At 57.0% G+C, this 22,027-nt stretch overlaps 1 protein-coding gene across 3 annotated transcripts in view; it reads right to left on the minus strand.

Moving 5' to 3' along the window:
* The window catches only part of DAZAP1 (DAZ associated protein 1), a 23,552-nt gene extending 1,525 nt beyond the window's left edge, over nt 1-22,027 (minus strand). Inside the window, exons 1-12 of one of the 3 annotated variants that reach the window (XM_004695894.2) lie at nt 21,982-22,027; nt 14,187-14,227; nt 13,486-13,652; nt 13,176-13,241; nt 11,362-11,472; nt 10,260-10,308; nt 7,043-7,125; nt 4,332-4,485; nt 3,277-3,306; nt 3,021-3,161; nt 1,525-1,701; nt 73-573 (exon numbers count right to left, since the gene is read on the minus strand). In XM_004695894.2, coding sequence (XP_004695951.2) covers nt 494-573; nt 1,525-1,701; nt 3,021-3,161; nt 3,277-3,306; nt 4,332-4,485; nt 7,043-7,125; nt 10,260-10,308; nt 11,362-11,472; nt 13,176-13,241; nt 13,486-13,599 — 1,005 coding nt within the window. In that variant the 5' untranslated portion in view covers nt 13,600-13,652; nt 14,187-14,227; nt 21,982-22,027 and the 3' untranslated portion in view covers nt 73-493. Of the gene's footprint in view, nt 1-72; nt 574-1,524; nt 1,702-3,020; nt 3,162-3,276; nt 3,307-4,331; nt 4,486-7,042; nt 7,126-10,259; nt 10,309-11,361; nt 11,473-13,175; nt 13,242-13,485; nt 13,653-14,186; nt 14,228-21,981 lie in introns of those variants that run through there. The other 2 variants (XM_012729817.1, XM_012729816.1) reach the window with 2 other exon arrangements.

A 22,027-nucleotide genomic window follows, 5' to 3' on the forward strand; every position in this document is an offset into this window, starting at 1 on the left:
AAAGAAAAAGAAAAAAGAAAAGAAAGAAAAAGAAAAAGAAAGAAAGAAAAGAAAAAGAAACTCAAAGCGCCTTCCTCCAGGATGCCCCCAGACGTGCTCACTGCAGAGGTCAAACAACCTGGTGCCGGGCTCAGGTGCGGGAAGGAGCTGTCCCGCGAGCAGGCCTCAGAGCCTGTTTCAGCAGGACCCAGGCCCGGCGCACGACCTCAGAGGGCGAGGGGGCGACAGCACCATCCTGGGCCCATGTCCCCCCGGAATGCACACTTTGGAGGGGGGCCGGGCTCGGCTCAGGGCCCCCTGGACTCCCAACGGGGGCCATGGAGCACAGGTCTGTGTGCGCGCCTGCAGCAGCAGGGGCTGGCCCCAGCAAGGGCCCCGTCCCACGGGCACCACCGGGTCCACCCCGCCCGGGACGGCAGAGGAAGCCACGTCCGCTGCCTGGTGCAGGCAGAAGGGGACCGTGGGTTTGGAAGTGCCACCTACCTAGGCCACGTCACTGCTCAGCCTGACCATAAGAGTGTAAACAAAGTATGGACCCGAAGTTCGACGGGTCTGGAGGGTAGGAAGCCAGGCCTGGCAAGAGACGAGACCAGGGTGACTACCCCGGGGCGGCCTTGGAGCAAGGGCAGGCTGGGAGGGGCACGCTCTTGCTCACGCACACCCCCACTCACGGCCGACACTGCCGACCGCCAGACAGGTGTCCCAGGGTGGGGTCAGGAACCCAGGCACTGGGCGACAGCAGGCTGGCAGAGCCCAAGGGGAACAAGAAGCGTGATGCAGGAGTGTGCGGGGCACATGGCTGGGGATGGCATTCAAGGGACAGAGCAGCTTCACTTCGCAGACATGGCGGTGTCGGCCAGGAAGAGGAAGAGTGGAGTCCCAAGGGGGCCTCAGCGATGAAGCTGCAGCTCAGCCCCAGCTGTCCCTGGGACAGCGCGGGCCTGTACGGGGCATCCCCAGGGCCGGGCCTTGCAAGCCAGAGCCCCGCCTGACCACACCACCTGCAGGGGTCTCCCCCTTGGGCGGCACGCACCTCCTTGCACACAGGCTTGTGCGCGTGACCCCAACGACCAGCCTGTGGAAGGAAGCACGAGGCCCCCCCGAGCCAGAGCCTGCACAGACCAGGCCACCAGCCTGCACTCCCACACGGGCAGCTTCCTGCCCTCCGGACCTGCAAACCGAGTCACCGGCACGGGGCCTGCTGGGTACCCCGGGCCCAATAGACTGCGGCCTCAGACCACTCCCAGGGAGGCCAGCACTGACGGCACCCCCGCAGGACACCTGCTGTGCAGTCCATGTCTTTCCCAGACTAGCGCCTGGCAGGAACCTAGGACACCAAAGTGCAGCTCCACATTCACTTCTCGCCTGCGCTCTCCCCATGACCCCAGGCACCACGGGCCCTCCTGGCTGCACTAAAACCTGGTGGCAAACTCGTCTGTAAGGGAGGAAGGCGGAGAGCGCAGGGCAAGGGCTGGGCCCAGGCTGCGCTGCGGGTCTGAGCACGGGGAAGTAGCAGGGACTCACCATACTGACTGTACGGGAAGTCGGGCTGTGCCGTCGGGGGTTTGCTCATGTCTGGGGCAGCCTGAGATGGAGGCGGTGGGAAGGCCAGAGGTGCTGCCCCTGGAGTAGCAGGCGGAGGGGGGACTCCTGGAGGGGCAAACTGATCCGGAGGTGGAGGTGGAGGCCCATAGCCGAAACCTGCGGACAGACAGGACAGAGAGACACAGACCCGAGTACACCCACAGCCCTGCCCATTCAAACACCGAGTGGCGAGTCCCCGAGGGCCTCACAGGTGAACCTGGGCTCTGCCCAAGGGAATGACCTGCTCCAGAAAGACGGGCAGGTACAAGCTCCAGGGCGGTAGAGCTCACCCAGCTGCCTGTGCTAAAACTGCCTGTATTAGGGAGTAACTTAGAGGAGCTGCTGCATGGGAAACACTCTAAAGAAAACTCACTTATACACAAAAGAATTGAGGTGTAGACCAGAGGTGGGGGGCAGAGCAGACAGGTCCACTGAAACCCACTGCTGCGGGGCGCGGCGGGGAGGCAGGCGGGGTCGAGCCCCGGCCGCAGCGGTGGCAACTTGAGACTCGGTCCCTAGGCCAGCAGGGAGGCCTCTTCTGGGGACATGCTCTTAGTAAAGCCACCCCTGAGCTTGGGGAAGAAGAGCACCCCGGGGAGCCAGCTGTGTAGGCCCTCGTCCCCCCACTGCGTCCTCAGAGACCGCCCGGCTCCCATCTGCCTTCAGACCCATTAGAAATAAATCAGATGGGGCCTGGGTAAGAGGTGTGCATCTTTTTTTGGTAAAAGGACATTTGGTGGTCCTTTGGTCCGCGGCCCTGGTCCAAGGTGCCGTGTCTCCAGTGTGACCCATCCACACCGTGGCATGCCTCGTCCAACGCGGCCACAGTGGCGACCCCGTGAAGAGAGACGGGGGTTTTGCCAGCTGAGCACCAGCTGAGGCGACTACCTGTGCCACGCGGGCAAGGCACTGCTCTGCACTGTGCTGCGAGACCTCTCCCCCGAGGCAGTGGGGAGACCTCTCCCCCGAGGGCAGTGGGGAGACCTCTCCCCCCAGGGCAGTGGGGAGACCTCTCCCCCGAGGGCAGTGGGGAGACCCGAGGGCAGTGGGGAGACCTCTCCCCCGAGGCAGTGGGGAGACCTCTCCCCCCAGGGCAGTGGGGAGACCTCTCCCCCGAGGGCAGTGGGGAGACCTCTCCCCCCAGGGCAGTGGGGGCTGAGGAGAGACTAGGCCTGCTGGCTATTGGAAGCCAGATCTCATTTATAAAGCAAAACCCAGAGGAAAAAGTGAATCCAGAGCCAAAGTGTTCAAGCCCTTAAGCCCTCTGCTCCAAATTAGAACTCTGACACCCAGACACGGTCTCCTGAGAAGCTGGCATGAGGCGCAACTGGCCACACTGTAGGTGCAGTGGCCAGGGTTGCCCCGGCTTTGGGGCCACAGCCCTTCAAGTTGCAGTCTCCCCTGGGGGCTCCTCCCTCAGGGCTCCCATGACTTACTGAACTGTGGGGGCGCGCCGTAACCCTGTGGGAAGCCCTGCGGAGGGGGGAACCCTCCAGGAGGGGTGGACACGATATAAGAGGTGAACGGCGGAGGTGGCGGCGGGGCTCCTCTTCCTGCAGGGGGCGGGCCGTAGCCACCTGGAAGACAGGACGCAGGCTGACCCGGCGCCGAAGGCCCCAGCCCCAGCCCCGGCCAGCTGGGCCAGTGTCCGCAGCCCTGTGCTTGTCCCGTTCTCTACAAATATGGACTTACCGATTGCCTGTCCCGCTGGCACCCACATTCCTGAGAAAAGAGAAAGGGGGTGGATATAGTGTCAGTGTCAGAGACATCAGGCCACGCGCCACCCTTCTGCTCTGTAGCACGGCACAGGGAAGTACCCCAACTGTGAACACATACCGGAGGACTTCTCAAGAGCTTCTACAGTGAAGCTCCCCAGAGCCCCTGGGCCGAGCGGCCCAAGCCCACCAGCACCGGAGGCATGGAGGGGAGAAGAGGAGACACAGACGCAGTGGCGCCTCAGGCCGCGACCCTGGGCCTGGGCAGCCGGCAAGGCTAGTGGGGACCCTGCAGCTGTAGCCTGCGCTGCACAACGCGCCTGTTACGGGCGGCTCTGCAGGCTCCTGGCCTCAGACAGGTCCTGCCCGGTCTCCTCACCTATCCCTAGGAGCCGGGCACTGTCTGCGTTCTCAAGGTAGAGGCTCCTACAGCACCCTGACCTCCCCCCCCCCCCCGTCCTGTGAGCCTGCTCGGCCCACCCCACAGAAGGCCAGAGAGCTCAGCGGGCTGGCCTGAAGCCTGGGGTTGGGAAGAACACGGCTGAGAGGCAGCCCGGGAGCTCCCCTCAGGCAGGGGCAATCCCAGCCCCACCAGCAGCATGTTCCGAGCCCTGAGCCGGTGAGCCCTCCATCCCATGACTCACACTACCTCGCTGTGGACACGCCTGGTGCTCGCCCTGACCCCCAGACCAGGCAGCAAACACTTGATGTAACAATGCAGCAACCTCAGGCGCGCACTGCTCGTGGGGACTGGCCGGGTCCCAGACACAGCCAGAGGCACCAGGCGTTTCAAGGAGCCCAGGCTCCCGGGCACACATCCCCCCCCCCCCCCAGCTGACGGCCACACGACCCACTCCAGGGCGTACCGGAGGGTGTAAGCGCTCAGGGCCTGGCATGGGCCGAGAGGCCAACACCTGCGTGTCAGGGGCCTAAGCCAAGCCGCCACCTAGGCAGGCCACGTGGCGAGGCCATCCGCTGGGAGCACAGCGATGCGCGGCCGTCCCGGGCCCCACTGTGGCACGGGAGTCTCACCTTGTGGGCCGTATCCTTGCTGCCACGTGGGCGGGGGCTGGCCTGCCCAGCCGTTGGCAGCACTGGGCATGACCCGGCTCCCCCACTGGCTGGCACCTGGCTGTCCTGGAGCCTGGCTTTTGCTGTCCCGAGGTTCAGCCCGTTTAACCTCCACCTAGACAAACAAAGCTCTGGTTTAGGTTGAAGCGGTGGGTCTAGAAGCCCCTTCCCTTCAGACACACCCTCAGGTAACTTACGACTACACTTAGCATCTTAATAAGACTTAAAACTAAGTACTTAACTATAAACCTTACTTAGGCCAGTAGTTTTTCTTTAAAATTTCTTTTGTAGTTTATTTTGTTGCTTTTGTTTAAAAAATGTTTCTCAGGTACAACAAATCATCTCTAAGTCACGTGAGCCCTGTCTGCTGAGAGCAGGGTATCATAAGGGCCAAGACCCTCCGGAGTTTGGCACTTGACCAGGGAGTGTGCAGTCAGGTTAAAATGGCAGCATCCTCCTTCAGCAGCCTGGGAACCTCAAGGACAGAGGCCAGGACCACCCCAGCCTCCTAGGACCCCTATGGGGCAAGGAGGTCAAGAACACCCCTCTGGGAGAAGCCCAGAACCTCTCCCGAGCCCGCCCACCCTACCTGTACTCAGAGAGCATACCTGAGAAACACAGGTGTTTAACTTAGGCTTTTATTTAAAACATCTAATGGAAGATAAAGACTTACCTTCCCCAGGCTAACGCTTAAAGCATCTCAATTAACTCAAAATAATGTCAGAGGGAATGGATGTGATAAAGAGAATCTTACATTACATCTAACAAAAAAGTAAACAAACATGCAATAAAATGGACATTGGAATCAGTAAGCAATCTTCATACTGTGTGTGGTCAGCAACCGAGCCCTCCTTCCTGGGCCTCGGTGACGGGCAGCCTGGTCCAGATCAGGGAGGGCTAGCCTGACCTACTTTCGCACCCCCCGCGCTCTGAACTCCGCAGAGCGACAACAACGCTTTCCGGCCTGAGGGCTGCTCCGGCACAGGAGCGCCAGATCCTGATCTCTTCCATCGACTTTAATGAGGGGCAGGGAGGCCACTGGCGTCATCCCGGGGGTCTGATGAGCTGAGTGTCGTGTGTTCAGGATCCCATCGGCTCTGCCTTAAAACCATCTCCTGGTAGAGAACAAACAGGCACAAAGACCCGCCTTCCTGCGGCCTGGGCCCCTGCAGAAGTGGGGAAGTGACGCAGGACCAAGGGACCCGCTCAAAGAACTCTGGCTGATGAGTCCTCACACCCTGCTCTGAAGGGAGCTCAGTTCCTGCTTACTAAGTGGGGCAGCTCTGTCACTAAAAACACCCTCTTTTAGTCTTTTCCTATCAAAACAGTTGTAGTCACTCAGCAGTCTGGTTTTAATGCCTCGTGGGTGGGACCCAAGCCATTTATGAATAGAAGTCCCCGCGGGGGGAACCAGTGGACACTATGTGTGCCCATCAGTGATGGGACGATGACTGTGTGTTTTACTGTGGACAATGGGGGGCCATTAGAGCCTCTGGGTACCTCACACACACTGCTGCAGCCTGTGACGGGGGCCTGGGCCAATCTGTGCACTGGGTAGACCTTGCTGTCCCTCAGGCAGGACCATGCTGCCTCCCAGTCAAAAGTGCCAGTCTTAATGAAGAACTGCATGTGGCCGCCTTTGAACTGTACTCTTAATTCCTGTGCATCCTCGAAATCTGCACACTTGGTTTAACCCAAGAGCTCCATGCGTGGCAGAGCATGGTTAAACGTTGCCTCCTATTCATTCAGGTCCAAATGGAGTGCGCTAACAGCATGTGCCCAAATCTAAGGACCCCCATATAAAATCAGCAACACATGCTATGGGCATGAACTTCCAGGGGTGCTCGTGCCCCGCCCCCAGCACCCTGACACAGTGGCAGGGCCTCTGAGAGGTGGGTGCGCTGAAGCAGAGCAGAGAACCCGACTGTGCAGCACCAGCACTTCCTCCCACAGGCCTACACCAGTGTTTAAAGAAGGACCCAGATAGGAATCTCCCAACGATTAGGACCCCAAGTCTTTGATAACTGTAAGAAACTCTGCATTGCAAAATTTCTACCAGTTATTCACTTTGGAGTTGGTCTCTTCGTTCAGGGACAAGTAGGGGCCACTGTCGCCAGGGAGGCCTCGTGGCAGACACAGTATGAAGATGGAACAACCGAGGTCACTTGACTGCATGGAGGTAAGTTCTATCGAGAGCATGTGGTTGGGACCGAGTTTCACAGTAAGTGACCCAATTTACAAAAACCAATCCTTCATGATGTTTATATTTCTCTTAGTTTTAAAGGGAACCTCGGTTCTCAAAGGTCCACTTCTCACATTGTGGGTCAGCATCAGACAATCAGATATAAGACAGACATCTGAAGGAGTGGTCTCTGAAACCAAGCCTGAGGCAACCCGGCCATCTCACTGGAGGCCAGCCCACTGGACCCTCTGACCCGCGAGACCTGCTGGCCCTGGCCTGCCCGCCCTCGGAGATTTAGAGCACAGCTCTGGGAGCAGAGCTGGTCAGGATGGCACCTGCTTCATCAGAACCAGGGCCAACCCAACACAGCAAAGAACCAGGACTTACCCCACCCGTTTTTCTGTTAAGGAATTTTTCATTTCCAGTGAAATCCCTAAGTTGCCTAAGACTTGGTTTGGTCTTAAGGTAAAATAAAACTACAACTACACACTTTTTTGCCCATGATGTCGTGAAAATGCATGTTGACAGCCTGGTCCACTGATTGTTCGTCCTCGAAAGTAATAAATCCAAAACCTAGCCAACGACGAAGAGTGAATCAAGGTAGCAGGGTGTTGTGACACAAAACAGGATGATGAACAGTATTAGGGACGGGCCGAGGGATCGACCAAGGGTTTCAGCGAAGCCACAGTGTGTGAGGCCGTGGGGCCAGGCCCCAGCTCTGGTGACTGAGGCAGTAAAGAGGCCTCCGTACAGACGCCTGGGGGCAGGGGCCGAGGGCTGCTCTGGAACAACCAGGGGCGTCTCTGAGAAAGCAGCAGGCAGACAGGAAGGGCGAGGCCTGGCCGCCGAGGAGGCCCAGATGCTGATGTGGACAGTAAGACACCAGAGTCTGCTAGAACTCCCGTGGGAGGCAACTGCAGGGGACTCCCGCAGGCAGGCAGCCAGGGCCAGAGCTCTGCCTCAGTCGGCCGTGAGCGCGCTTCTGCTTTTCTGAAACCCAGGTTCTCCCCCTTGGCTTGCAATCTGCCCTGCAGCTAGCGCTGGCAGCGGCCATACATTGTTCTAGCGCGTTAAAGAGAAGCACATCTCTACACAGTTAGTGCCTCGCTAAGCTTGCCCAACGCTGTTGGGTAAGCCCAAGGAGTCCTGGCACAGTGCCATACGTCTGGATACCGCATCTATCTGTACATATCTATATCAGTAAGATACACAGAGATACAGGCCACAACGGGTTCCAGCAGGCCAAACTCTGCTGTCAGCAGCAAGAGCGAGCGGCACCATGTCGTCAAAAGAATTTTACAGAGAAAAAAAATTTAGCATTTCCCAAACACAAGAAAGTGGCAGTATAAACGAAGTTTGGTTGATCTGGGCGATTCCAACCACCCAGCTAACGTGGCGTGTCTGCTTCTAGCCTGCACTAGCTCGGCCTAGAGCCCACCTGCTCTGCACTGAGAGACCAGAGGATGAAAGGGGCGTGCAGGGAGCGCCAGTGCTGACGGCGGCGTGGGAAGGTGCCAGGGACGGTGCACCACGAGGCTGACGCAGAGGTGGGGACAGCCCCACGCCAGAGGGGCAGAGGCGGGTAGCTGCGCATCCAGGGAGCAGTCAGGCAGAAGGGGAAGGGCACTGGGAAGGAGCCGCTGCCCTGAGGCCTCTCGAGCTGCTGAGAGGGAGGGAGCTGCACTGCTGACCTGCACAGGAAGCTTGTGGGCCGAGGAAGGAAAGGCTGGAAACGGGGAAAGCCAGTTCCGAAACCTGCGGTGAGAGACGGGCAGGGAAGGCACTGGGATCCGGGACATACTGACATACGGAGTCTCCCATGCGGCCGTGGCCGAGCCTGACCACACAAACATGTACAGGAAATCTGCACATGATGCCAGAGAAGGGGCTGAGAGTTTGCAGGTTTGGGGGCAAAACATACAAAAGGAGACAGCGCTGCGAGGGGTAAGGGAGGAAGGCACGAGGCATAGGAGTCCGAGGGCAGGAGTGGGGACCTGGCACATATGGGGCAGGACCGGGGGGGAGGGGGCATAAATCCATGGGGTGGGTGTGGGCGGGGAGGCAGAGCGTCTGTCAAGACCCCGGAAAGCCAAGACGCCAGGAGCATGCTCTCTGGCAGCCTCACCGCTACTGCTCTGGGGAGCGCCCGCCTTCTGCCTGCCCAGCCCTCCAGACTCTTGGAACCCGATGGCAGAGGGCGCTCTACGCCAGCTTGACTGCCCATGGCCGGCCTGGGCACTCCCAGATCCAGGGCAAGGAAAACAGGCAGCTCTGTCTGGCCTGAGAGCCCTCATAATCCCATCCTGAGGTTTCAAAGATTGGAGGTAAATGTGGAACACGAAATGGTCGATGAACAGCGTATTTAAAAGTTGACAATTTCTCAAGCTGCAGGAATGCCTGAAACCACGGGGCTCGAGTGGTCCATTAGCGCAAGAGGCGTGAGTCCTGGGAAAGAGCCCCGGGGTGGGGCATCTACAGTACGTCTGTCTGTCAAGAGGCGACATCACCACTGAGGAAGCGGAACAGAACACACTGAAACTTCGTTTACACCCCACTGGAGCAAAGCCCGTTCCCTCCTCTGACCGCGGGCCTGGCCTGTACCTGTGTGATATAATTTAGCACCTGGAGAAGAGAAATCTAAAGAGATATCGTTAATCACAAACAATTCACAGGGAGAAAAGGAAAAACAACTTACTTAACATTACTGTACTTTACTATGAAACACTTAATTATGCCACTAAGCATGTATGTCTAAATTAAATTAAGACTAAGACTTAACAGCTTAATCAACATGAAGTGAGGAACGCGTACTACGGTCACGGAGCAGAGGGGACGGGTTCAAATGGCAAACTATTCTCCAGCATGGCGGGCATGCTGCGGGCGTGCTCAGTGGCCTTCTGAGGCTTCCAACGGGCGGGCGGAGGTGCATGGGGTCAGAGCTGCTGCAGAGCCCAGCCGGGGAGCAGCCGGGCCGAAAGCAGTTGATGAACCAAAAACGTGTGGGCGGGGACATACAGCGGCAGCAGACACACGCACACGCACACACACACGCACACGGGACGCGAAAATTGGGTGCCCGCCGCCCCAGTTCCACAAACCAATTTGGACGTGCAAGTGTAGGCAGCTCAGGGTAATCTGGGGGATGCCGAGGCCACCACGACCCTTCCTCCTGCCTGCCCCCACTGACTCACGGGGCAAAAAGAAAAAAAAAATAAAAAGAAATAAAAGTAAAAATAAAAATAAAACAAAATAAAACAAGAAAAAAGCACGGGATGTAGAAAGGAAACTCCACACTCAAGCAGAGCGGGGCAGATCTGGCCTGACGACATGAAACGAACTGACTACGCTGCTGTGGACACAAAACAGGAGACAGTCGTCAGCAGGGAAGTTCGTGATTTGAAAGAACCACAGATCTTTCAGGACACATTTGAAAAACAGAAACCACGTTGACATTCATGTCAAGGTGTGAAAATTTCAAAAGAACAAGCCAAAAAGAAAAAAAAAAGAAAAGAAAAAGGAAAAACAAGGGTAACGTCTGACCTTGGGAAGCAGACAGGCGGGGGAGCTGCACAGGAAGAGCCTACGTTTTTATCATTTGTCTCCAAATCATCCTTTGCTGAGGCAATGTTGCTACAACCACCACCTAATTTGTGAAATAGTTTGCCATCTGAGGGGAGGAAGGTCAGGACAAACTCCATCTCCTTTACCTCGAGGCCTCTGCTTCTCGGCGTCGTAGATCATGACAACTTCGGTGACCTGGAAAAGAGACGGGATTAGACGGCCGGGAGCCACGGGACACCGCCCACACGCTCCCGCGTCAGCTCTCCTGAGCCCGGCCATGCTGCTGCAAGTCTCCACCGAGCTGAGAAGTCCTGAGGCAGAGGCCGTCCCAGTCAGGCCCGAGACTGACAAGCACATGCTCCCGCCACCCACGCAGCACCCACAGCGCAGGACCCAGGGACCCAAGTGACACCATACTGAGGGCGAGTGCAGGCTGCTTGCTCTGCAGAGTAAGAGCCAGGAGGCCCGCAGGCCCCCTCCCAGAGAAGCGAGCCCGGGACGCTGGTGCCTGGACCTCACTGCCACCAGCACCCACGTGACCATAGATCCTCTCTGGCCCCATCTGGCCCCACTCACTGGACTGGTGTTCCCAACCCCTGCCCTGCCCGCAGGCCGCCCTGTGCACCCACTTACCCTCCTCTCACCCACCAAGGTCTCCCCCTCCTCCTGCCTCTCTAGAACCCAGTTCCTATGTAACGCTGATGAACTTAAGAGTCTAAATTCCAAAAAATACCAATTCTAGACTTTTAAAGAAAACAAAACTACCGCACAACAAAGTCTGCCCACACCGGAGAAGCTGCAGGCAGGAAACGGCCATACCGCCATGTCACGCTGCCCGCCAGGGCTGGAGAGAGCGCAGCTCCCAACAGCAGGCTCTGAGTGGGTGGCCGAGGGGCCAGGAAAGGGGCTGGCTGTGTAACCCATCCAAGCCACTTTCTGCTGTGGGCCACAGCTCCCTCTGGTGGGCACCTCCTGCGGGAGGAGCCAGTGGGCTGGGTCTCTCACAGACCTGGTCTGCGGCGTTTCCGCCTGTGCTGAGGGACCCCGGAGCAGGCCCAGGGCCAAGAGAACCCTGTTCCAAACCTCCTAGTCCCAAACCGCCTAGCTTACAATCACAGAGGCCTTCCAGGAGGTCAGCCGGCAAATTTACATCTGCCTGGACAAGTCAAATGGTGACAAACAGCCAGAGGGGACAAGGGTCTGTACTGGGTGGAGACTGAGGCTGAACCCCTGGTGCAGAGAACTCACCACTCCAAATTTCTTGAAGTATTCCCTGAGCTCTGTCTCACCACAGTTGTGAGGAATCCCACCGACAAAGATCTTATTTGATTTACTGTTATCGCTCCTGGGTCCTTTCTGCTATTTCAAGAAGGAAAAGATGATTAGTTCATGGGGGGTGGGGGGAGCAGGGCCTAACATAGAGCAGCCCTCAAAAGACCCTTCACGGACTGAGTGTGACATGTGTGTGAGGCAGCCTCTGCAGTGACTTTAACGGTTAGCTGAAAGTTAGACCAAATATCCCCAAATCCAGTAAATCCTAGGAAAACCCAAAATCTCAAGCCATGACAATTGTCATTTCCCCAGAACCCAAGGAGAGGGGACTCAGCGCAGGCGGCGCGACACTCAAGCGCAATCACACACCCTCACCACAGGCCCTATGGGCAATTATTCTCGATTATCACAGCTGCAGAGTTTAAAAGCTCTGCAATGTGGAACAAAGAATTTGAGGAAAGAAAGGAAGAAAAAACAAGGCAGCCTCCGAGATCAAAGCTGGTGACAAAAGATGACCCGTATCCTCTGTCCAGCTGTCCGCTCCCCGACCCGGCCCTGCTCTCTGCGAGCAGCCTCACTCCTCAGCGCGACACTTGCGGGGCTGCTCAGAAGGGGACATGCCTGAGCCCCTGCACTCCACTCCCTCGCTACCCCAGGGGACCACAGGGTCAGCTGCCCTAACTGCACTGTATTAACAGGGACTAAGCTTCTGAGGGTGGGCAAGGATTGAGGGGTGTGCAGTGTGCAAGGGGCTGCAACCCATCATGGCGTGCAGGTCACGGAACCTGTCTGTTCTGTAGCTGAGGCAGATGGACTGCGAGCCCTATGCGCGCCAGGGCATGACACCCCCGGGCAGCAGTCCCCCGACTCCCGGGCACATGTGTGGGTATCGGGGCTACCAGGGAGCCCACACTTTTAGGAGACACGTACTCCAGTATTTAGGAGAGGTTCAGGCAGACAGAGCAACATAAATATAAACAAAGCACTCTGGCAAACAGTGGCGACTTGTGAAACCAGGTGGTCTGTCTGGGTGTTTCCTGCACGACTTACAGCTTTTCTATATCTGAGGAGCTTAACTAAAACAAAGTCAGAAAACTACAAACTGGTCCAAGAGTCTGAAGCCCGTTCACAAGCAGCGGCTGGGATACTTAGGGACACGCAGGATCTGGGTCCCAACCCAGACCTGCCGATCAGGTCTGTGCAGCAGGTCTCCAGGCCAGCTCCGCCCCGCAGGACTTTCTGTAAGGACCAGACTGCTCTGGGGAGACTGGACTGCTGACTGGGAGAAGCGATGGGGCAGGATACGGTCCACTCTGCTCCAGATGGCCAAGTACCGAGAGCCATACACAGATCATAGAGAAACCTCACACTGAGGATTTGGAAGTAGTTACTTGAACCACCCACAACAGGTCTCAGACTGACCTGCTGTGAGCCACGGTGCCAGGAGAGGAGTGGCGACCAGCTTAGCTTTGAAGACGACTATGTCACCTAGCAGGGAAGGAGGCGGTGGCCACTAGGGCCAGCTGGGAGCAGTAGATGAAGATGAAATGGCTCCTAGTGACAAATGGATCTAAGCTATTAGTTTTGTTTTGTTTTTTAAAAACAGACTATTAAGAATGTGCTTAGGTATAAAATAAAAACTTTCCAGTGTTGGGTGAGCTGAGCAATTCTCAGTTGCTCAAGCATCAAACTAAAAGTCCCTGTGCTGCTCTCAATCTTGATGTGCGACACCCTCAGATCAAAGCTCGCAAACGTGACGTGAAGGCACGCGGTTGCTGCCCGCCCCTTACCCATCCTTCCTTCGGCCGGGTCCTCTCTGGCTGCATCCCCCGAGGTGTACATGGCTTTGGGTCTATCTGTAGGAAGGTTCAAACAAACCAGTCAGTTGCAAATATGAGGCTATTTTCTCTAGAAAAGAAGGCGTTAGTGACAGTGGCCAGTAGCCCAGTAAACTAGCACCCTCCCCCAGAAGCGTTCTTCCCGTCAGTTCCAGCACCCTCTAAGCCTAACCCGCTGCAGCGACCTCGGGAATACGCATACAAACACCACGGCAGCATAAGTGACAGCGACACACAGCAGCACGGTCGGGAGGACACTCACGTTGCGGCCGTCCAGGGTGTGTGGTCTGCTGGCCAGCACAGTCCCCACGCAGTTTGGATCTTTAAACTTGACAAACCCAAAACCTCGAGACTGGTTGGTGGTCTTGTCTTTCATGATCACACAGTCTACCACTTCTCCATACTGGGAAAAGTAGCTGCGCAGGGTCTCTGCTCAGAGGTGGGACAGAACACAAACACACACCACGACCCTGAGCGCGGCCCCAGCAGGTGCGCGGCGCACGCACCCTGTGCTCCTCTGCGCAGCCCGCCCCGCCCACCCTGGGGCCAGGTGGAGGGACGGGGACGCGCGGGGGCTCTGTAAGTTACGGGGCAGCCAAGGGCCTCCGAGAAGCCGGCTTTAAGAGTCCTGGCGTGAGAAACGTGAGCGCCGTCTTGCTCCGCAGCCACCTCCCCACCCCACTCCCTTGCCTCCCCCTCGAGTCAGGACACGGCCATCAACGCTCTTCCCTCACTGCAGGTGACACATAAGGACACACTAAGTTTCAAGGCCAATAATCAGTCTCCCTCCAACCCCAGGCGACTCCCGATCAGGTACCCCACCCCACACCCCCCAGAAATCAAGACTCGAAAAAAAAAAAAAAAACCCAGGTGGCAGCACGAGATGGGATTTACGTAAGCCGGAGCCCAAAGCCATGAGCCCCGCAGTGGCCTGCACAGCCCGCCCAGCCCGCCCACACCTACCTTGTGTGGTACTCCAGTCAAGGCCGCCCACAAACAGCTTCCTGCAATTCAACAAGACACTCAGGGTCACGATGGCACTTGTCTTAATGATGCTGCCCAGCTGACCCATCCAAATGTGGCGGTTCCCATGGGAGAATCTGATGCTGCCCTGGGTCACAGTCTCAGCAAGGTGCGTCACCTACTCCCATCTCCCGCTTAGCAGCTAGACACAGAGAGTGAGCCCCGGGCTTGCCACCTCACCGGGACGTGAGGGTTGCCAGGCCTAGGCCAAGGGTCCACCAAGACTGCTCCCCGGTGGGGCCGGGACAGGTCTCCCTACTACTCTCAGAACTGGTGTTGCATTTACAAGTCAGGATCTGACCAAGATGGGGTTACAACAGGTCTCAGATGTCCTGGACCACAAGGTTCCAAGTCAGGACCCACAAACCACTGGGGTAGGCCACACCCCAGCTCAGAGCCTGGCCCATCCCTTCGTCAGACACACAGTGCTTCTGAAGGACTCCCACCAGCTCCGCAGCCTCCCGTCAGGATCTCCTCAAGCCAGTCCTGATGCACAGAGTCCCCCGCCCCCGAGCGGCTTCTACCTCTCTTGGAAGGGGGCCAGGGGACCCAGGCCCACCCCACGGAGGCGCGGTGTGCTTTCCGAGCTCCTGCCGGCGACACGCTCACTTGTGCTACCCCAACACCCCTCAGCACTGCAGAGACACCAGGCCACTGGGGCACTCCTCTCCAAGCTCACCCCACCCCAGGGGCTGGAGAGACAGGGCGACAGCTCTCCCTCCCGCCCTCTTGCTTTCCCCAGGAAAAGAGGACACAAGCGCCGTCACGCTGGCCGTGGCCCCAGAGACCAAAATGCAAGTCCTGAGACACAGGTCAGCGGTTCCCTGCAAGGCCAAAGGTGCTGCCCCTGCCTTCCCCAGCCAGGTGACGCCCCACCCCCATGTGCCTTCCCCACACCAGCACCCAGTGAGGTCTGTACCAGGCCCTGGCAAAGAGCCTGTGGCAACAGAACTGTCAGAGGTTAGGTCTTTCTTGGGCTTTGTCCTAGAAAAGGGTAACGTGAATTTGGTATCAAAACAGTTTCCGGGGCCCTCCCTGGGTGGCGCAGAGGATTAACGCACAGCACTACAAGAAGCTAAAGCCACTTCAGCAGGAGTTCAACCCCCAGCCAGGGAGCTGACCCACAGGGCGTGAAGACCTCTCCTGACCCGCCTGCTGCTCCCCTCAGCAGTGTACTTCGTAGATCTGCCTGATCTGCTCCCCGCTCTGTCTCTGGTGAATCCTCTCACTGCCCCTGGACTTCTGGCCTGTACCCCAGTTCTGTATGCATAAATAAATCTTTAAAAGGAAGAAAAACAGTTTCCCCAGCACCAGAGAGGTACCCAATGCATCCTTTTTTGCACAGGAGAACTGGGGTGCAGGCCAGAGGTACAAGGGTTGGGGTATGTGTGAGGGGATTCACCAGAGATGGTGGGAGCAGAACAAGCAGAGCAGAACAGGCAGGTCTACTGAATTACACTGCTGAAGGGGGGCAGCCAGGAGACAGGAGAGGAGAGGTCTGCTGCGCCCTGGGGGGGTTCACTCCCTGGCCAGGGACCAACTCAGGCCATTGGGCTGAGACTCAACCCCGAGGCCACCAGGGAGGCCCCAATGCATTTTTTATTAAAAAAAAAAAAAAAAAGATTTACTTATGTATGCATACGAGAACTGGGGTGTAGGCCAGAGGTGCAGGGGTGGGGTGGGTAGGTGAAAGGACTCACCAGAGACAGAGCGGGGAGCAGAACAGGCAGATGGACTGAAATACACTGCTGAGGGGAGCAGCAGGGAGACAGGAGCGGTGTGCTGAGCCACCCTGTGAGTAGCTCCCTGGGCAGGGATAGAGGATCAAACCGGTGCTGCACTGGCTGAGGGTAACTTCATAGTGCTGACACTTAACCCTTTTGTGGCACCAGGAAGGCCCCCCCAATGCACTCTAAAATCAACAAACAACAGGTCCCAGTGCGTTCACAGCAGAGGCAGGCTGTGGAGTCAGGACAGAAGTCTGGGCTTCCAGTCCCTCAAAAGGGAGAACTGAGGTCAAGTTTCAGAGAAACCTGCTGATCCAACAGCAGCAGCAGGGAGGCTGAGACTGAGGCCTCTGTCGGTAAACGCCCTGCAGGAGCAAGCCCAGGCGTCTCCTCCCTCCCCACAATCTCTGAGGCAGAGGCCTGTCTGTGCTCCTCTCTCCAAAGGGCAAGGTATGACTCAGGATCGATTCTGGGCTGTCCCTGGCCTGGCATCCGGCAGGGGGCGCAGGGCAAATGAAGCCCAGCAGGCATGGTGGAGAAACTGCCCACTGGCCCAGCAGGGCACAGGCACTGACACCGGGGGTTTGCTGTGGAAAAGCTGTTTGTGCAGGAGAGAGATCAAGCAGCCTCAAAAACACAATCAAAACCAGACTCCAAGTTAACTCCCAGCCGCCAAGCAGCAGTATGTCTAGTCACAGCAGGAAGGTGTCCCCCCCCCCCACAACCCAGCCTCTGGCCTCCCACCCAGAAGGAAGGAACTAGTCTGACCAGTCCAGGCTCCAGTCCTCATTTGAATTTCAAAGGGAGAAGACTACAAATGCCACTCTCTAAGCAAATGACAAAAGCAGGACCTACAGGGTGCAAACCCCGGGCTTCCCCACTGATCACTGGCTGCTCATTTAAGAGAAGGATTTCTTCTCTGGAAACAGTTTACACAAAGTGTCCACAACACGTGGCCAGGCTTCAGTGTACTCAGGTCAGCACAAAAGACACAGGCAGTGGGCAAGGGGGCCAAGGGCAGTCAAGCACATCTGACTGGGCAGAGCACATGGGGGCCTTGTCACGACTCTTTGATTCTCTGTAAGTCTGAAATAATATTATGTCACGAAAACGTTTCATTACAGAGGAAATGATGTCTCCTTTGAAACAGCCTCATCAAGGAGGATCGCCAAGTTGCACCAAGGATGCAGTTTCACTTAAGAGGGGACTGGATGCAAACCCTGCTCGCAGCTCTCCAAAAGGTGCCTTTTGTCTCCGCTTCCTCCCTCCCGCGTGGGCTTGTCCTCCCAGCCCAGTCTCTGAAGGCCCCAAAGGGTGCTCTCCAGAACCCTTTCTACCAACTGCGGAGCCTCAGGCTTTCTAAAATTCATGCATACAAGAACTGTGGTGTAGGTGAGAGGTGTGGCAGGTGGGGTGAGAGGACTCACCAGAGACAAGAGTGGGGAGCAGAACAGGTGGGTCCACTGAAATACACTGCTGAGGGGAACAGCCAGGACACAGGAGAGGTCTGCTCCCTGGCCAGGGATGGGACTGAACTCCAGCAGCACTGCTGCTGGCTGGCTGAAGAGCCTGACAGAGCTGTGTCTTTAACCCCTGCACCACCAGGGAGACTGCCCCCCCCACCAGGCTTTTAATTCATAAAATAAGAAGGCTGTCCACCTCATCAGCAAGGAGAGAAGGGAGGCGCCCAAGTCTGTCCTGGTGAGCATGGGTGAGCTCGGGCTCTGCCTGCCTTGGGCTGGCTACAGACTCACTTGTAGACTCACTCTGTTCCTGATTCTAGGGCTCCAGGGGTATTTAAACAGAGACCAGGTAGATTAAAGGATTAACAAAGTGGGGGGTCACCCCCCTTTCTAGCCCTTCCCTGCCAAGGCTCAGCTGGAGTTAGAAGTCTGTCCTCCCACCCCCAACTTTGCACCCCTCAAGCCCCTGGCTTTATGAGGCCCTCCTAGGTGATCCAGAGTCAAGGTCCTACTCAGGAAACAGGTGTCAGTGATAGGCAGACGCTATCCAGTTCCCAAGGCTTATGAATCCCCAACAGCAGGTACCACTGGTTCTGGTACCACTGGACGGGTTCTGCACAACTGCCTTGTGGACATGACACTGGTTAATATTCCCCCCTCTGCCTGCTGAAACCGAAACCTGGCTGCGGGTCACTCACTGCCTCCTTTGCTGTGTGTGCTTCAGAGCAACCACATGGTATTTACGCCACAGCATTCTTCCGTGGCTTCCCCCGAACACTGCAGGCTCCAGAAAGTGCCACTCCACCCACACTGGCAGGCAGTCACCAGAAAGGCAGAACTGAGCTGAGCTACCAGGTCCTCTGGGGAGGAAGCGGAGTATCAGCCTAGCCCTGGCAACCTGCCATCAGTCCCAGTGCCCACTGGCACCTTCCTGTTTCTCCTGAGGACATGTTAGGACCCCTAGCTCCGTAAAAATGTTTTTGTCTCTCTGCAAGGAGGGATGCAGGCCCGGGAGGAGGCACGTGCAGCTCTGGCTAAAACGCCAGGAGAACCTCCCACGTCTGGGCCCTCAGCTGCAACACTGAGAGGCTGAAGGCACCCAGGCCTCACCCCAAACTCCACCCCGCCCCGCACTCTCCTTTCATCTGTGAAGTGTCCCAGACTCTGCCCACTGCAGCTCAGGCTTCCTTTTTATCAGCCCAGGACATTACTCCTCCCGTATGGCTCCAAGAGCCTCGCCACCAGGAGCCTTAATCCAAGCCCTGGCTCATCCACTCTGGGGTGACCTTTTCAGCCTCAGTCTGTGCTGCAGAGGGAAGGATTAGAGTTGGGACTCACTGCAGGGGAGCAAGGAACAGGTCAAAGTGCACTGAAGGAAGTCATCTGAAGCACCAGTTCCCTAGGGGCCCACTGGCAACCAGGCGCAGAGAGAGCAGAAGTGCCCAGACGGGAGTTCATTCAGGCCAATTCTGCCTCCCTTGGGGGATACTTGGTGACATGTGTGGACTTGGGGGTTCTCCTGTCACTGAAGGCATGGGAGCCAGGGTTGCTGCTCAGCACCCCACAAAGCCCAAGATGGCCTCATTAGGAAAACCAAACCCTACCGTCAGCAGTGTCAAAGGGGAGAGACCATACCCCAGGAAAGCTCCCAAGAGCCCCAGAGAGGCCAAGCTCTCTCTCACCGCCAGCAAGTTTCCACTACCCCACACATTTCAAGAAACAGTCTCTATGACACCTCTAAACCGAACAAGGACACCCCCACCCCCACCTTGCTGGGCACTTAGCACAAACAAGCCTCTGACAGGTACATGGCCCCCACACTTCCAGGCGGGGGCTCCACTGGGAGTGTCTGTTTCCAAAGCTGCTCTGGGAAGCTACCCCGTGAGAACTCTACCACACAGGACCTGGACGTCTGTTTCGACCACTCCGATCACTCCATCTCGGAGAGTGCCCAGAACGAGTCATCACTGCAGGGGAGGTCATTAATTTCACCGCCTGAGGTTTCAAGCAGCCTCGGGCTAAGGCCATAAGCCCAAAGCTTTCTCAGAGGCTCAAACACTGCTTTCCCTGCCCTCCTTCCTAGGTGATGCCCAAGCTCTCGCTCAGCAATGTCCAGATATCCCTGGCTGACGCAAATAGAACGGAGTGTGCCAGATAAAATCTTCCACGAACTTCACTCCAGTTCCATGACACAGTCAGCTGCTCCAGAGGTGGCCTGAACAGCCTCTGGATGCCTGGGAGTGAGCAACAAGATGCCAGGTGCCCCAAAGGCCCATGAGACTCCAAAAGTCTCGTTTGTTTCTGAAATCTGAATCAATGGACCTTTCTTTAAGGTGACTCTTCCGAGGTCAAGGCAGAGGCAAAAGGTGGGCTCAGGCCTTCTGCTCAGCAGCTGCCTGGGCATTCCCTGGTCATCTAGAAAGGTGACTGCCTGTCCCCACACATCTGCTGCACAGGGCCACCCACGCACAGCTCCACCAACCTGTCCTCAAGCTCCTGCCCTAGCTCTACTCTGGCTGACTGACAACCAGAACACCGACAACAGTGGTCTCGCCAAAACCTTGTGTCCACACCCATGTCCCTGTGAGGGAGGGAGGGAGAGCTCCCATGGAGTCACTCTGGTGGAACTGATCAGACACCAAAGCAAGAGGTAGGAGTTGAGGGGCCTGTGTCACCAGAAATCCACTTAATCCACACTCCTGTCCAATACCCACCCCAAGTCCCGCCACTGTGGTCTCCATGCAACAGTCTAAAGAAGACCCGAGGAAGCTCACAGCATGGCTCTAACTCAGCCACACAGCGTTGCGCAGGTCAAAGTGGCTTCCACATACCATGGAAACAAGGTTCCTACACACAGCAGAAACTGGTCAATACTTTCTGGAAACAGATTCTTACCTTCACAACGATAAAAAGGTTTGAGGTACCCATGTACCTGTGTAAACCCCGGCAATGTGGATGAGCCGGCTAAGATGGGGAGGGAGAGCAAACTGGTGGGGGTCCCTATCCCCAAACTTGGTTCTGCTCCTTGGCTTTCTCAAGTAGCCTGGATCTGCAGTGCTGAGGATTGGGATCCCCAGAACCAACCTGGGGCTCTGGTTCTGCCACTCCTGAGAGTTGGGCCAGGTTGTAGGGGAAAGTGCCAGGTTTGTCTCTCTGGCAGGTCACACAGGAGGGTAGGCCCCTGCCAAGCCGGGTCTCCCCTCCTCCAGTGGGAGAGAAGGAAGCGCAGCCGAAGCCGGCAGCGGCCGTCTGCAGTGGAAGGCTGCTCGCTCGCCAGCTGAAACCTGTGATAGCTGAGCCCCTGTCCCGTCATTCACCGACCCAGCACTCAAAAAGCCTTCAAATGTCTGAACACGCTTCACAGAACAAAGGAGGCTGGGAGCTGAGAGTTTTCCTCCTGGTCCTCTAAGTGAGGCTGGGTACTGTAGTTTTGCAGGGAGGAGATGGGGGGCCCACAAACGCACTCTGTCCACAGATGCAACCTGCAGCTCAAGGGAGAAGTCAAGTCAGCCACACACCACCTGCAAAGCACCGACCGCCAATCCAAGCACTGAGAGCCCAGATCTGGCCTCCACACAACAACAGCCTGAAGCGCAGCGCGCAACGCTGGCTGCTGCTGCTTCCCTGAGAGCTCCATCCCGCCCCAGAGCTGACCCACATGGTGCTGCAGACGGCTCGGCACCCACCCGCTGCTCCCCTCAGCAGTGTGCTCTGTCCATTTGCCTGTCCTGCTCCCCACTGTCTCTGGTGAATCCTCACCGCCCCTGTGCCTCTGGCCTGCACCCAGGCTCTGTATGCATAAATAAATAAATCTTAACAAAAAGAACACAGACCTACGCATGTCTAGGGAGGCCTGCAAGGCCGGTCCTTCAGGCTACAAGATGACCGTAAACTTAGAGGCACTCTGCAGGAGCGGTCTCTGCAAGGGACACACATTCATAACTCCTCCCTGACCAGTGCAGAACTGGGTTTTCTACCTTCTTTATGGTCACTTTTCTGGGTCCCTCCCTCCTTTAGCATTAGGCAAGGATATAAATACTAGGCTATAATCAAAGGGGAAACTCAGTTATAGCAAACCTCTCCTAACAGCTGCACCCAGGAAAAAACTCCTAGAATAATCTTGCTGCCCTTGGCAGGAGTTTCCCTTTTCCTTTATTTAAAATACAACTGTGGGGGGTGGGGGAGGGCTGACCTGGTAAGAGGCTTTGAGCAAAATAAAAACAAGCACCCCATGGGGTGGTGCGACCCGGACGGAGATGGTGGATACTGGCGAGGACTGCAGGCATGGACCCCGGAATGGCACCCAGTGACCTTGGCCCATGGTTTGCTGATTTCCCTGGGGGTGATGGGGAGGGGGTGAAGGGGTCGCTGAGAGAAGTCGAGAGGCTGTAGAATCAGAACCTCAGGGCCCAGCCTGCCACGTGCGCGCCTATCAGCAGAGTTCGTGTGCGGACCGGGGGCGCCCCGGAACCCCCAATTGCCGTTCCGGGTTCCTCGGCCGGAAACTCGAACCTAGCGGCAGCGGCTGGGGAGCCCCGCACTCACCTAGGTTCTCATTCGGAGTCCCACCCCCGACCAGGAAGCAGCGAGA

This window comes from Condylura cristata, unplaced genomic scaffold (genome assembly GCF_000260355.1).
Source record: "Condylura cristata isolate star-nosed mole 26May11 unplaced genomic scaffold, ConCri1.0 scaffold00025, whole genome shotgun sequence".
NCBI lineage: Eukaryota > Metazoa > Chordata > Mammalia > Eulipotyphla > Talpidae > Condylura > Condylura cristata.